At 48.4% G+C, this 13,180-nt stretch overlaps 1 protein-coding gene across 8 annotated transcripts in view; it reads right to left on the bottom strand.

Moving 5' to 3' along the window:
• ZC3H3 (zinc finger CCCH-type containing 3) overlaps nucleotides 1–13,180 on the bottom strand; it is a 182,369-nt gene that overhangs the window by 42,761 nt on the left and 126,428 nt on the right. For all 8 annotated transcript variants that reach the window (XM_074828309.1, XM_074828692.1, XM_074828511.1 and 5 more), the window contains 3 exons: nucleotides 7,432–7,513; nucleotides 4,015–4,170; nucleotides 1,456–1,525 (listed from right to left, as the gene is read on the bottom strand). In XM_074828309.1, coding sequence (XP_074684410.1) covers nucleotides 1,456–1,525; nucleotides 4,015–4,170; nucleotides 7,432–7,513 — 308 coding nt within the window. The remainder of the gene's footprint in view (nucleotides 1–1,455; nucleotides 1,526–4,014; nucleotides 4,171–7,431; nucleotides 7,514–13,180) is intronic.

Here is a 13,180-nt window from a genome sequence, read left to right as displayed (position 1 = left end):
CCCAAGCCTGTAGCACTGCTGGTGGTTGTTGTGGCCCAAGTGCAGAACCCCGACAGCGGAGCCTCGGCACCAGCTCACAATCCTCTCCCCACGCAGTACCACTGCTCTGGTTGGCGTTTCAATACCGCGGTGGGATTAACCTTACTGCTGTTGTCTGGGTGATCCTTAGTAGCAGAGAAATGAGCCTCCAAATCCGTCCGACAAAGCTGAAATGTAAATACGTGCTTGAAGCACATCCCAGCTCAGCGAAGGACCCGCAGCTACACTTAACCTTCAACACCTACTTCACCTCAGCTTCAACGCTTGAGGTCTCCAAAGCTACATCCGACCGGCGATCCTAGCCACTGAATGGAGGTTAATCTGCTAAATCGTACACTGATAATCACTAAAAGAAAACCTAATTATTTTTCCACCTCACTCTGTGTAATAAAACCACAGAGCCCCAAATATATCAAGAAGGTTGAAAACGATGATGAACTCAAAAGCCGTTCTGCCAGCCGGTTTCACTGCCTGGCTTTTTAGAAAGGTTAATTTATACCTCCAAGCTCTTGGATGTTAAAACATCCTCCTCCTCCAACCTCAGCACAGGGTGATTTAGAACGAAGGGTGATCTTGTGGAGGTAGCTAAGGATTAGACACAACTAAAGACTACTCCTGTGCTCTTTCTCTCCAATCTCTGGAGTTTAAGCACTCCTTAACCCAACACACGTTACACAACACAGCCCCAGTTGTTCTGGTTTCCAATCTGCTGCTTAACGCATTCATCTACTGATTCACTGCACCGGCTGAAGAGGCACGCTTTGCTTTCACAACCCCAGCGTGAGCCTGGACAGCTTGGCAAGCAAACTACAAACAGAATCCCAGAATCATCTTGGTTGGAAAAGCCCTTGAAGCTCCTCCAGTCCAACCATTAACCTCACCCTGACCGTTCCCAACTCCACCAGATCCCTCAGCGCTGGCTCAACCCGACTCTTCAACCCCTCCAGGGATGGGGACTCCCCCCCTGCCCTGGGCAGCCCATTCCAACGCCCAACAACCCCTTCTGCAAAGAAATACTTCCTAAGAGACAGTCTGACCCTGCCCTGGCGCAGCTTGAGGCCATTCCCTCTCGTCCTGGTGCTTGTTCCTTGGATCAAGAGACTCTCTGCACCCTCCTTTCAGGGAGTTGTAGAGGGCCATGAGGTCTCCCCTCAGCCTCCTCTTCTCCAGACTAAACCCCCCCTGTTCCCTTAGATGCTCCCTGTAAGACATGTGCTCAGAGAGTTTCCAATCTGCTGCTTAACGCATTCATCTACCGATTCACCGCACTGGCTGAAGAGGCACACTTTGCTCTCACAACCCCAGCATGAGCCTGGACAGCTTGGCATGCAAACTACAAACAAATTCTGCTGGAAGCATTCAATGAGGCAGACTCCCCTACAACCACCACCGCGCTCGCTGGGAAGCCATACAGACCTTGTCTTTGGACACCTTGTGGGAAAATGAACAGGTCCCATCCGTCTTCTTGCACGTGCCACGGAGAAACCTGTAGATACACCAGAAGGAGAGGGTTGAGCACGAGGCGGGTCGCAAAACACGTGGTTTTGAACACCAAGCATCTGTCTTGCTCCATTACCACGTTTGCCCCAAGGCCAGACTGCTGCCAAGCTCACTGTTAAAGCCCATTTCACACCCTAAATTGGTACGAGTCCTTGTTAGAAAAGCAGCTGATGCTTCCTGATAGATTTTGTTCTTTCACCGTATTTGGCTGCTCATTAGTAGGTAGAGCAAGGCCTGTACCACAAAGATGATGCTCCCAGAAGGAGTAAGCTCGTTCCTAGAGCCCTGATTACAGCAGACGCTGGAAGAAGCACCAGGAGGACTTCAGGTGTGAGTGGCCAACAACCAGGAGGAGCAGAGAGAGGCACAAAACAGAAACCAACATCCCAAAGCACATGAGGATGTTTAGACTCAGAAGTTTTTCTAGGAGCTACCAGTGTGACAGCAGATTAATAAAACACATGTTATCATGGGAAGAGTGATGGTCTGAACCCCCCAGAAGAAGACTCCAGGTGTATGTGCTCTCAGCTTCACAGCCTTGAAGAGAGGTTCTGGAGCACAGAATATGCCTCAGCTTTATTTATAAAATCTGGGTAAATACAGAGCTGAGCATGAAGAGACTCATTAAAAATAAAATAGAATTCAAATTGTTTGAATGGGAACATATAGATATGAAAACCAGCTGGTTGATGGCAACTAGGTTTGCAGATGATTGATCACAGCATAGCTACGTGTACCTCCTCAAAACACCCTGACCTGGAAAATAAAGGACAACCTAAACCAAAAGCAGGCTGAGAAAATTAAGAGATGATAACGGAAACCTAAAGAATGGGATTGGAGCTAGAAGGCACCAGGGTAAGGAGACACAAAACAGGGAGAAAACCAGCATTGTCCTCTAGTGATTCATGGAAATGGAGCAGTTTGGAGGCCCAAAAGACCTCTAGGACCATCCATTCCTAAAGTATGCAAGGAGCACAGCCCAAAACCAGACTTGGTCACCAACATAAGAAGAACCAAGGATTCAAAGTGAAGACTCAGCAGCTGGCATCCCTTGTCCTCTACATCACCAGAAATAATCCTGACCAGACACCTTGGACATCCACCTCGGTGCTCGTAAGGATGTGTTATGGGAGAATGAGTGAGAGCAAGTAAAATCAGTTAAAAAAAACAATAAATCACCTTTCCCTCCTATATGGTCTCCCATCAAGCTTTGTCCAACCTCCAAATGATTTCTAGCACAGCAGCAATTTTACGGAGAAATTACTCAAAGAGTTCATCAGTGGAGTTGGCTTTTTAAACGACTAATAATATAGTTTAATCAACTGTTGGGCAGGTATAATGAGCTGGCAACATGAATCAGTTCTCCTGTAATAAATTACCGAGTCTCGTAGCCGCGTTGCGTCACAGGCTGAAGGATTCAAACCTGTTGCACGGGTCCAAGTGGATCTGAGAAATGCTGCTAGAAGACATCACCCGGTGCGTGGTCACAGCAGGCTCTCAAGTCGTGTTTTAGTCTCTAAATTCCACCTGGCAAACCCTGACGGCATCTTCAACCTGACAGCAGTAACTAAATCACTAAGGACTATTATTCTGATTATATTTAAGAAATGTTGATTTGATCTTATTACTAATTCTTAAAAGACTACTCTGATTTTTAAATTTTTTTAGAGCTTCTGTACTACAATACGGCAAGTTACTTATTAGACGGAAATGTTCTGATGATGGTATCCACCTCCAAAATGTGAAATAAATATTTCTGTAATCCCTCAGGCTGTGCAGAACAACCAAAATGTGTGTATTTAACTTGGAGGCTGGTTGTGTGATGCTTTATTAGCATTAATAGGTGCAAAATGATGTGTAAATTTAGAGAAAAGTTACCAGAGGAGATTAAATAGACCGTGATTCTCCAGTCTGGGAAGTCTGGACAGAGAGGGGAGGACTATATAGTTCTAAGTGGTGCCTAGAAGGTGATCAGGGAATGGTTATTCCATCCTTCTCAAGAACCACGAGTGAGGAGGCACCCAGCACACCAGCCAGGCAGCCAGGTGAGGGAAGCCCTTTTCATGCTGCCCATAATTCAGCTGTGCAACCCATTGCTGTAAATACCGTGTGTTAAAGAAAGGAATGAATAAATTCACAAGAAAAAAAGAACTACCGACATGATGATAGTTTGGTGGCAAGCTCTAGCAATTGAAAAACAAACCCCACCAGGCTGTTGGGCTTCACTGCCAGAAGCTGAGAGGTCCCAGCCAGGAGAAAGAGTCCTTCTCTCATCTTGTCCTCCGTCTGTAGGTATCTCCCAACCCAACAGCGTTGGGTAGACCCTAGGCCTGACCCAGAACAGTTGTCCTCACGGGCGTAAATCTCAGTTATCAGGTTGTTTCCCTGGGGAATAGCACATGAGCAAGGACCAAAGCCAACCAATGGTCCAATCTACCATGACAGGTCAAAGCATGCGGCTGTGTCCATCCATACCTGGTACAGACGGCCACTTTCTCTGGATCATGGATGTAGGGGCAGCTCTCCCCGCGATTGCACTTGCCGAAGCGGTTGTAGTACATACAGTATTCCTTCTTCTTTTTCTTCTGCTTGGCTTGACGGATGATGGCCAAACTCCGCTGAACAGCACGGCTAAACGGAGAAAGACGGACAGGGTCAGATAATATCTCCAACGTCAACACAACAATGATGTAGAGAAAACCATCAACAGCACTTGAAATCACAGAGAAGCCCAACTTCCACTTTGATGAGACAGTGAGATATTGAGGAAATTCATGCCAGGCCATAAATTCGTAGGCATTTTTGATTTTTTTCGCCAACTTTACCCTGAATTTTTAAAACTTTGCAAGATGAGGCCAAGCTCCCAGGAAACACCTGCATTTAGTACAGAATTAACCCCACACAGCAGGACAGGTTGTGGTCAACTTCCTGGAAAGCACCTTTGCAGAAGACAACCCCAGGGAACCAGTGGCAGTGTTGATCTGCTCGAGGGTAGGGAGGCTCTGCAGAGAGATCTGGACAGGCTGGAGCGATGGGCTGAGGCCAGCTGGAGGAGTTTCACTACAGCCAAATGCCGCACCTCGATGACTGGGTTCAGTTTTGGGCCCCTCACTCCAAAAAGGCCCTTGAATGACTCGAGCGTGTCCAGAGAAGGGCAACGGAGCTGGTGCAGGGTCTGGAGCACAGGTGTGATGGGGAGCGGCTGAGGGAACTGGGGGGGTTTAGTGTGGAGAAGAGAAGGCTGAGGGGAGACCTCATGGCCCTCTGCAACTGCCTGAAAGGAGGGTGCAGAGAGGGGGGATGAGTCTCTTGAGCCAAGGAACCAGCGGCAGGCCAAGAGGGAATGGCCTCAAGCTGCGGCAGGGCAGGGTCAGACTGGCTCTTAGGAAGGATTTCTTTGCAGAAGGGGGTGTTGGGCGTTGGAATGGGCTGCCCAGGGCAGGGGGGGAGTCCCCATCCCTGGAGGGGTTGAAGAGTCGGGTTGAAACAGCGCTGAGGGATCTGGTGGAGTTGGGAACAGTCAGGGTGAGGTTAATGGTTGGACTGGATGATCTTCAAGGTCTTTTCCAACCGAGATGATTCTGAGATTCTGTGAATCTGTGAAGGCTCCCAGGAGACAGTCAGGCACTCTTGCGGTGCTGACACCAAATGCATCCTGAGTTGTACGAGCAGGAATGCAGCCGGGAGGATGAGGAAGGGCATCTATCCCATCTCTTTGTCATTGCAAGACCACAGCTGGGCACTGGGACCAGTTTAGGGCTCCCAGTACAACACAGTGATGGTTGGCCATGCATAAAGCAGAGACCACCAAGATGGTTGGGGCTGGAGCACAGGACATTTGAGCAGAGGCCACGTGCTGATTTGCTCAGCAAGGAAAGTGCCAGGGGGCATCTTATTGTTCTTTGTGACTTCCTAGTGGGATGGTGTAGAGAAGGTGGAACCAGACCTTCTCAGAGAGATACGTTGGAAGGGCAGGAGGCTGTTTGGGGCAGGAGGAAGGACAGCTCTCCAGAGATCCCTTCCCATCTCCTCAACCGTGACTCTCCCTATGATTTTATGAGTGTGGAGAGAGCTTCCTGCAGTTTTGGAGAACAGGGTGAGGCAGAAAACATCCTCTCCTGTGCAGGGCTCATGCAACACAGGATGCAAACACTGAAGAACTTAGAGGGCACTTCAACATGTGTCCCTGTGAGCTGACTTGCTGCTATTCAAGGCCTTCTAGTGGGCACCAGTTTATGGACCTCAATGAATGAGGGCCTACGCGATGGCCACAGAAACACAAGGTAACAGCAAATATCAGAAAAACTTGATATTAATTACCTGGTACCACTAGAAGTTACTTAAGGATATCAGAAGTTGATTAGCGCATATTTTCCCTAAATTTCCAGCTGAAGAGGTAATTACCCAGCTGCTACAGAGATGTAGGGGAGCAAGAGGAAGAGGGGAAGTGTTGAGATCTGGGTGAATGCAACACCACGGAGGGCACATTTGATCTCTCCGAGCAGATAATTAGATGGTACAGCACGGTCAACTCAAGTTTGCAGAGGACACAGTGCTCTGGAGGGGGGCAAACAAAGCCGCTCGTCTTAGGTTCTTTGGGTAGTTGTTAGCGTTGCTTCCTTAGAGACTAAGGATAAATATTTATATATAAAATTTTTTAAATATATGTATAATATATAAATATTACATAATATTTATGTATTTCCACAGTCTTGGTCCTCCTGGTGCAAGAACCACAGGTCTAAGGGTCACAGTAGCGTTGCCCACAACAAATGCTCACTCAAGGAAACTATTTTAGGGGGGGGAATGCACATTTTTACCTCTATAATTATTGGTTGTCTGCAGCTCTTGAGTTAAAATGCAATGAGCAAAAGATAACTTCATACAGCCAAACTGCTGAATGCAAAAGCCCCATTTTATCATCAGAAATACCACCACTTCTTTCATCACAAATGGCTCGGGGGGACACCAAGGCCCACCACAAATTGCTTCTTGGTACCTGAGGTGCTTCCAAGGTAAGGCAAGCAATTATACGGCGTGATAAGCACTTTAAAAAAGAAAATTTCTTTGCAAAAATTATGATATTGAAGAAAAGCTCTCCCACAGTCAACACTTCATGTTGACTTGTGATACCTGGCTGGGTCACCAGCGTGATGACCCACGAAAAAGCATTTGCAAGCTGGACTCTAACACCAACTAACTCCAATTGTAGATTTTAAACTAGTTGATATTAGTGGTAGGATACGACAAAATATAGCTAGAATCTGGCACTACGTCTGTATACAGACATCTGGAACAAACCTCAGGAATAAATTTTAGTCTGCTATAATTAAGAAGGACTTGCCTGCAAAAGCTCATATTTAAGGACACAATGATGTGTGGCACATCTAGCACCAAAAAAAAGGCACGGAGAAAGCTGGCAGGGTGTTGAACACCAGCAACGTGCCATCGTTCTCCCATACACGGTGCTTCCCAGTTGCCATGTGGCAGGTTCCCAGTTTGTGGGTGGGATAGCAAGAAGGAAAACCTGCAGATTTCCTGGGCAGAATTGGGATGGGCTTCTCAGAGGCGGGGAAAAAAACCCAAAAAACCTCTTGAGAACAATACGGTTGATTTAAAAACGGACTTTCCGAATAGGATTTGGCATTCTTTGCTCGCAGAAAGGTGTTGTTATCCATTAATAAGCTTTCAAATCCTTTCCAAGCAGAAACTGTGGCTTTCTGCTGAGCTTACAACCACCTCATAGCAGATTGGAGAAAAGCAGCAGCCAGAGGTTCACCGAATTAACAGCCAGTTAAATAGCTGCGTCTCAAGCTTCTGACAACCTCCTGAGCATAAATCACGCGCAGCACCCGGAGGGGCAGCACGGCGTCCCTCCCCGCAAGGACAGACCTGGCGATGTATCGGCTCGTAGCTGATCTGTTCAGGCAGCCGGATGGAGAGAAGCCGGGACTGGGCACACAGTGCAACCTCGCTGTTGGAAACAGAGAAGAAAACATTGAAAATTTGCTCAGAATCAAGAAATTTTGCTGGAATTCACACAGCCTTCAGTATCTTAGGTCTACAAAAACAGTCCAAGGGCTGGAGCAGCTCTGCTGGGAGGAAAGGCTGAGAGAGTTGGGGGTGTTCAGCTGGAGAAGAGAAGGCTCTGGGGAGACCTTCTTGTGGCCTGTCAATATTTAAAGAAGGCTTATAAGAAAGATGGGGACAAACTTTTTAGCAGAGCCTGTAGCAACAGGACAACAGTTTTAAACTAAAGGAAGGTAGATTCAGACTAGATAGAGGGAAGAAATTTTTTACAATGAAGGTGGTGAGACACTGGACCAGGTTGCCCAGAGAGGTGGTCGATGCCCCATCCCTGGAAACATTCAAGGTCAGATTGGACGGAGCTTTGAGCAACCTGATCTGGTTGAAGATCACAGAATCGCAGAATCATTCAGGTTGGAAAAGCCCCTCGGGATCACCGAGTCCAACCCTTAGCCCGACTCTACAAAGTTCTCCCCTACCCCACATCCCCCCACAGCTCATCCAAATGACCCTTAAACACACCCAGGGATGGGGACTCCACCCCCTCCCTGGGCAGCCTATTCCACTCTCTGACCACTCTTGCTGGGAAAATTTTTTTCCTCATGTCCAGTCTGAACCTCCCCTGGTGCAGTTTAAAGCCGTTCCCTCTTGTTCTGTCACTAATTCCCTGGGAGAAGAGACCAGCACCAACCTCTCTACAACGTCCTTTCAGGGAGCTGTAGAGAGTGATGAGGTCTCCCCTCAGCCTTCTCTTCCTCAAACTAAACACTCCCAGCTCCTTCAATCAGATATCCCTGTCCATGACCTTCAAAGGTCCCTTCCAACCCAAACCCTTCTGTGATTCTATGATCTTATTGCTTAACCCAAAGCAAGCAGCTCCCAGAGCCCCAGTGGGTGGGGACGTTCTTTACGGGCCTCCACGTTGCCGGCACCTTCGGCGCAGCCACAGCAAAAGGGCTCCTTGCCAGCTCCAAACACAGCAGGGACCTTTCCCCCCAGCACCCAAATGTGCCAAAAAACCCCTCCGGGCCACTCGCACGCTTGCACTATCAGTCCAGCAAATTTTCATGCTTGGCTTGGTTGCTCCCTGCAGCCGGCTGGGGAAGCCCAGCGCCTGCCTCCGATACGTGCACGCATATAATTAAATTGTCCTTGACTGGCGTAGGAAAGAATGAATTGAAAATAAAGGCTGTATCTCAGCATTCCAGGTGGTACAAGAGCGGCTCAGTCACTCACCTGCCAGCCCGGGCGTGTTGGGGAGTGAACGAGTGGAATTTGATAGCGCGGCAGCGCGCTCTCCCCGCGCGCGAGCTGTCACTCGGGCTGCCGGCATCGGCGAAGCCCCATCTGTTCCCTCTGCAAATAAAAACGCTGGCGCAGGCGCGATGCCGGCGCGGGCGGCACATGCCTGTCGATCAGAAGCATCGAGCACGCTCCGCTCAACTCACCGGCAAGCACATTCAAGCTTGCCACAAGCTCACTCAAGCTCGCCGCAAGGGCGTCGAGTATCAACTGGGTGTTTTGAGCCACCACTGAGGGGTTTTTTGCTGGGTTTTTTTTGGCTTCCACCTCGTTACAGAGCTGCCTCGCTGTAGGAGCATCTTTTCAACTTGTTTTCAGCGTTAAAATCAAGGCACATCACATTCGGGTTGCTGCAAAGATGCCACAGAGCATCTCGTAGCGAGGACGTGGGTTAAGAGGCCGGTGCGCTCCAGCGAGGTTGACCTCCCAAGTGACGCAGGAAGAAAGACCCAAATTGAAGTCCGACCGTTAGCATAGGGATAGAGCACCCCTCAGCCCTCTGCAATTATGTTTAATGCTCCTTAAAGCAAGCTCAGCAGGACAAGCTATACCAGGAGCTGGCTCCCCAGAGCAGCAGACAATCTCTCTAAATATTTAATACTCAGGCATAAAAGTGGACTCTCGGGGACAAACACGCTTCCGTGCTTGTGCACCATCCTTTTAGTTAAAGCAGCCTGACAACCACATCTTGGCCAGAAAGGAGAACTAACTAAAGAAATAAATAATAAGTAAATAAATAAAGGGTGCGACAGCCTCATGCCACTGGTTTTTAATTTATACATAGCAAAAATACATCCATGACATAATGTTTGCGGGTTTTTTGCCCATTTTATCTTCTGGCAAGAAGTCATGCCATTATAAAAGTGGACAGGCAATGCGCAGATACCGTTACAGGCTCTTGCTGTGAATTAATTCGCAGCCTAGAGGCAGTTTAACCCCCCGAGAGCCGATCTCATCCACAAAATCCGGGTGAGATGCACCGATCCAGCGTGCCGACCAGGTCTGGCAAAGCATCAGACTGGCAGCTGGCAAAGAAACCCTTCATCCACGCTTTCCCACTGCCTAATTACTCACCCCACATGCAAATCCTCCCCAAACTATTAGAAAACCACCTAAATATTTACCCAGGAGGAGACAGCCCAGCGGCTCCATAATGCTTCTTGTTAAGAAGCTCCGTAATTACATGTTTTCGCCGCCGATTGGGATTTACGGAGGAAACTCAGGCTCCGGCATCGTGCATCGTGCAAAAAGAAGTTTAAATACAAGCCAGGCTCTGTGAGCATCAAAGCAGCAGGGGAGGAGATGCAGGAGAGGGGATTTGATGTCTCAGATCTTTAAGGAGGTCTGAGGAGTCCAAGTTTTGATTTTTAGAGCGGTTACCAACTCGGGATGCCCAGTTAAGAGCCACTACCAAGAGATTTGCATTAATAAATACAAAACATCTAATATTTCACAGACAGTGGAGATTCACGGTGTATCTGTATTATCAAAGTAACCCACGCGGTGGGAAACAGGGGCTGAGGAAAAGACACCGGAGAACCGGATAAGGGTTAAATGAAAAAATTAGGAGCTGAGATTTGCTGCGGTCTAGGACTAAATGAAACAAAAAGCTGAAATGATGCCCCCAGGGCTTGACTCTGATCTCTGGGAGTTTGATCCAGACATAACACACTTTTATTTTGCAGGATAGATGCCAGTCCCAAATCTGACCCATTTTTCTCCCCAACCGCTCTCCAACTAGGGAGAGCCTCAGCGTCGGGACGCAGCGGTGCTGTCGGATCAGGAGAGCAACTCGCGCATCCCGTATCACGTTTGCCTCTATATTGCAAAAGTCCCTCGCTGCAGAGATTTAAATAAGCGGCGTGGCAAGTTCCTCCCCTGTGCACGCTCAAAGGCAGTGGGAACAACAGGGGGAGGAAAAAAAAGGGAGGAAAAAAATAAAAGCTGCTGGGGAGAGCATCAAGAACTGCACATTAAGGGCTTTTTAACTGATTACACACAGCACGGCGGCGTCAGGCTTGATATTTTATACCCCGCATAAGGGACAGGTGTTTTTCTCTCTTTGCCTTTTTTTTTTTTTTTTTTCCTTCTTAATGATTTAGTCGGTTTGAAGCGCATCATCTGTAAGGAAATACACAGCCCGTGCAAACGGGGATTGTTTCTCTTAATGCATCATCCCCAACCTGACACTGGCTGCTCCGGCGGCTCTTGGTGTTATCAAGCGCGAGCGTTGAGAAGTGATTGTTGTACCTAACCCAGCCGTGAGACTCGACGCGTCTCTCCAGAGGGAGCAGGAGCTGTCATGTTCATTAAATGCATGATTACAGCTATGATTAATAGCGGGGGCTACAGCCTAACTCCTTTTTTTTTTTTTTTCCCTTGCTCCTCTGAAGAAATCCACAGCTGAGCGGTCCCGTGGTGTTTTCCGCAGCGTTCGCCTCTGCTCAGCCCATCCCGCTCGAAATTCCAGCTTTTGATGGAAAAGGGCAAAGAGTCACAATTTATTCCTACCGAAGACTCCACAACGACAAAATATGTTTAAAATGAGCAGGTCGGGTGCTGCACCCCACCACCAACACCCATACATTAATTAGGACCCTTTTTTTTCCATAACCCCAAAACATATCTCAGGGTTTCAGGGGTCCCTCACCTGCACCATGGTCTTTCTCCTCCAGGGAAAGGTTGGCAGATATTTGCCTGTGGCAGCCCCAAAACTGCGCTCAGGAGCAACAGTCGGTGCTTTCCAGGATGCCAACACAGAGAGCAGGATGCTCCCATCCAGCTCCACCACCCCCTCGCCCAAGGGCTTGCAATGCAACAAAAGCACGCCGCAAAGGACGCTTGAAATTTTCCTTTGCGTTAAAAATCAGCTGCAAATATTGCACGGAGGGAGCACGGTTCATTATTACCTGCTTAATTATTTAGGAACGACTTTATTGCATCTAGGGCACAGCTCAAGGACCGGGAGCTCATCATGTGGAAAAGTCTGTTTGTGCATCTTATCTAGTAGTTTATTTTTTTATATGGTGGAAAGGTTGGAGAAAACTGAAATAGCCTAAAAAAAGGTTGGAGAAAACTGAAATAGCCTAAAAAAGGGGAGAAGCTGCAGGGCCAAGGGAGTGTAAGAGGGTGAGAGCATTGTGTTAGGGTGACGGGCCAGTGCCAGCCATGCACGTCACCCTCCTTGGGGACAGAGGAAACCACCAAGCCCATTGCTACTCCTCTGCTTCAACTGCCCCAAATCAAGGATAATTTATGGAAATCTTACACAGCGAGGGAAATAACCAGGGCGTTGCCCAAGCGACCGCAGGCGGCAGAGAACCGGCTCCACTGGCTGATGCTCTGACTCAGGGATGACCATAACGGGGTCATCCCAGCTTCCCGTTATTTAGTCTTGCTCATCAAGGGAAGGGGTTTTGCCGTTAGTCACGCTCGCTTCTACTCAGCCTCTTTCAACACGACCTTGACACCCAGGAAAAGGCTTCCTGTAACCATGCTGGCTCCTTTAATAGGTCCCATTATAACCCCACTTCGCCCGCTGCAGCGCAGACTTCGGAAACAGCCAAGCGATTCATTTTGCAAGGCTCTCCTTTGCTTTATTGCTGAACAAAAAGTTTTGAGGCTGGCACTCGGGGAAATTTATTTCTTTAATTATTATTCATTTAAGTGGGTTCCAGTGTTTCAGATGATCAGCACTAGCAGCTGCTGGGGGTAATTTATTTTACTCACCGGGCAGCAGAAACCCTCACTCTCTAGAAGGTAACAGCAAAAGAAGGGATGAGCTGCTGCTACACGAGCGGAGCTTTGCACGTTTTCCTGCCTGATCGCACCCCAGCTCCTAACAGGAACATGCACGTCCCCGGGTCAGGCGGTCACGAGTGTTTTATCAGCGAAGCAACCTCAATTAAAGAAGCACGGTCTGGGTTCAATGATGTTGTACGAGCCACTGCTTGCAAGGAGCCTGTGGAACATCTCCTGAGCTCTGCAAACTCCAGTCTACACCAGTGCTGGATCCAGTGGTGCTCCTCAATAAGAGCAGGTCCCTGCCCACCAGCACCTGCAATCCCAGAGTCGAGGGATTGAACTCAAAAGGGACCAAGGGATTGAGTGATCCTGAAATCAAGGGACTGACCTCAAAAGGGGTAAGAGATTGGGTAATCCCAAAGGCAAGGGATTGAGATTGAAGGGGCCAAGGGATTGAGCAATCCCAAAACCAAGGCACTGAGACTGAAGCGGCCACAGAAATTAGCTCAAAGGGGGTAAGGGATTGAGTAATCCCAAAACCAAGAGATTGAGCTCAAAGGGGCCAAAG

This window comes from Strix aluco, chromosome 1, assembly GCF_031877795.1.
Source record: "Strix aluco isolate bStrAlu1 chromosome 1, bStrAlu1.hap1, whole genome shotgun sequence".
Classification (NCBI taxonomy): domain Eukaryota; kingdom Metazoa; phylum Chordata; class Aves; order Strigiformes; family Strigidae; genus Strix; species Strix aluco.
The sequence above is the reverse complement of the archived record's forward strand: the minus strand, read 5'-3'. Positions and strand labels throughout refer to the sequence as shown.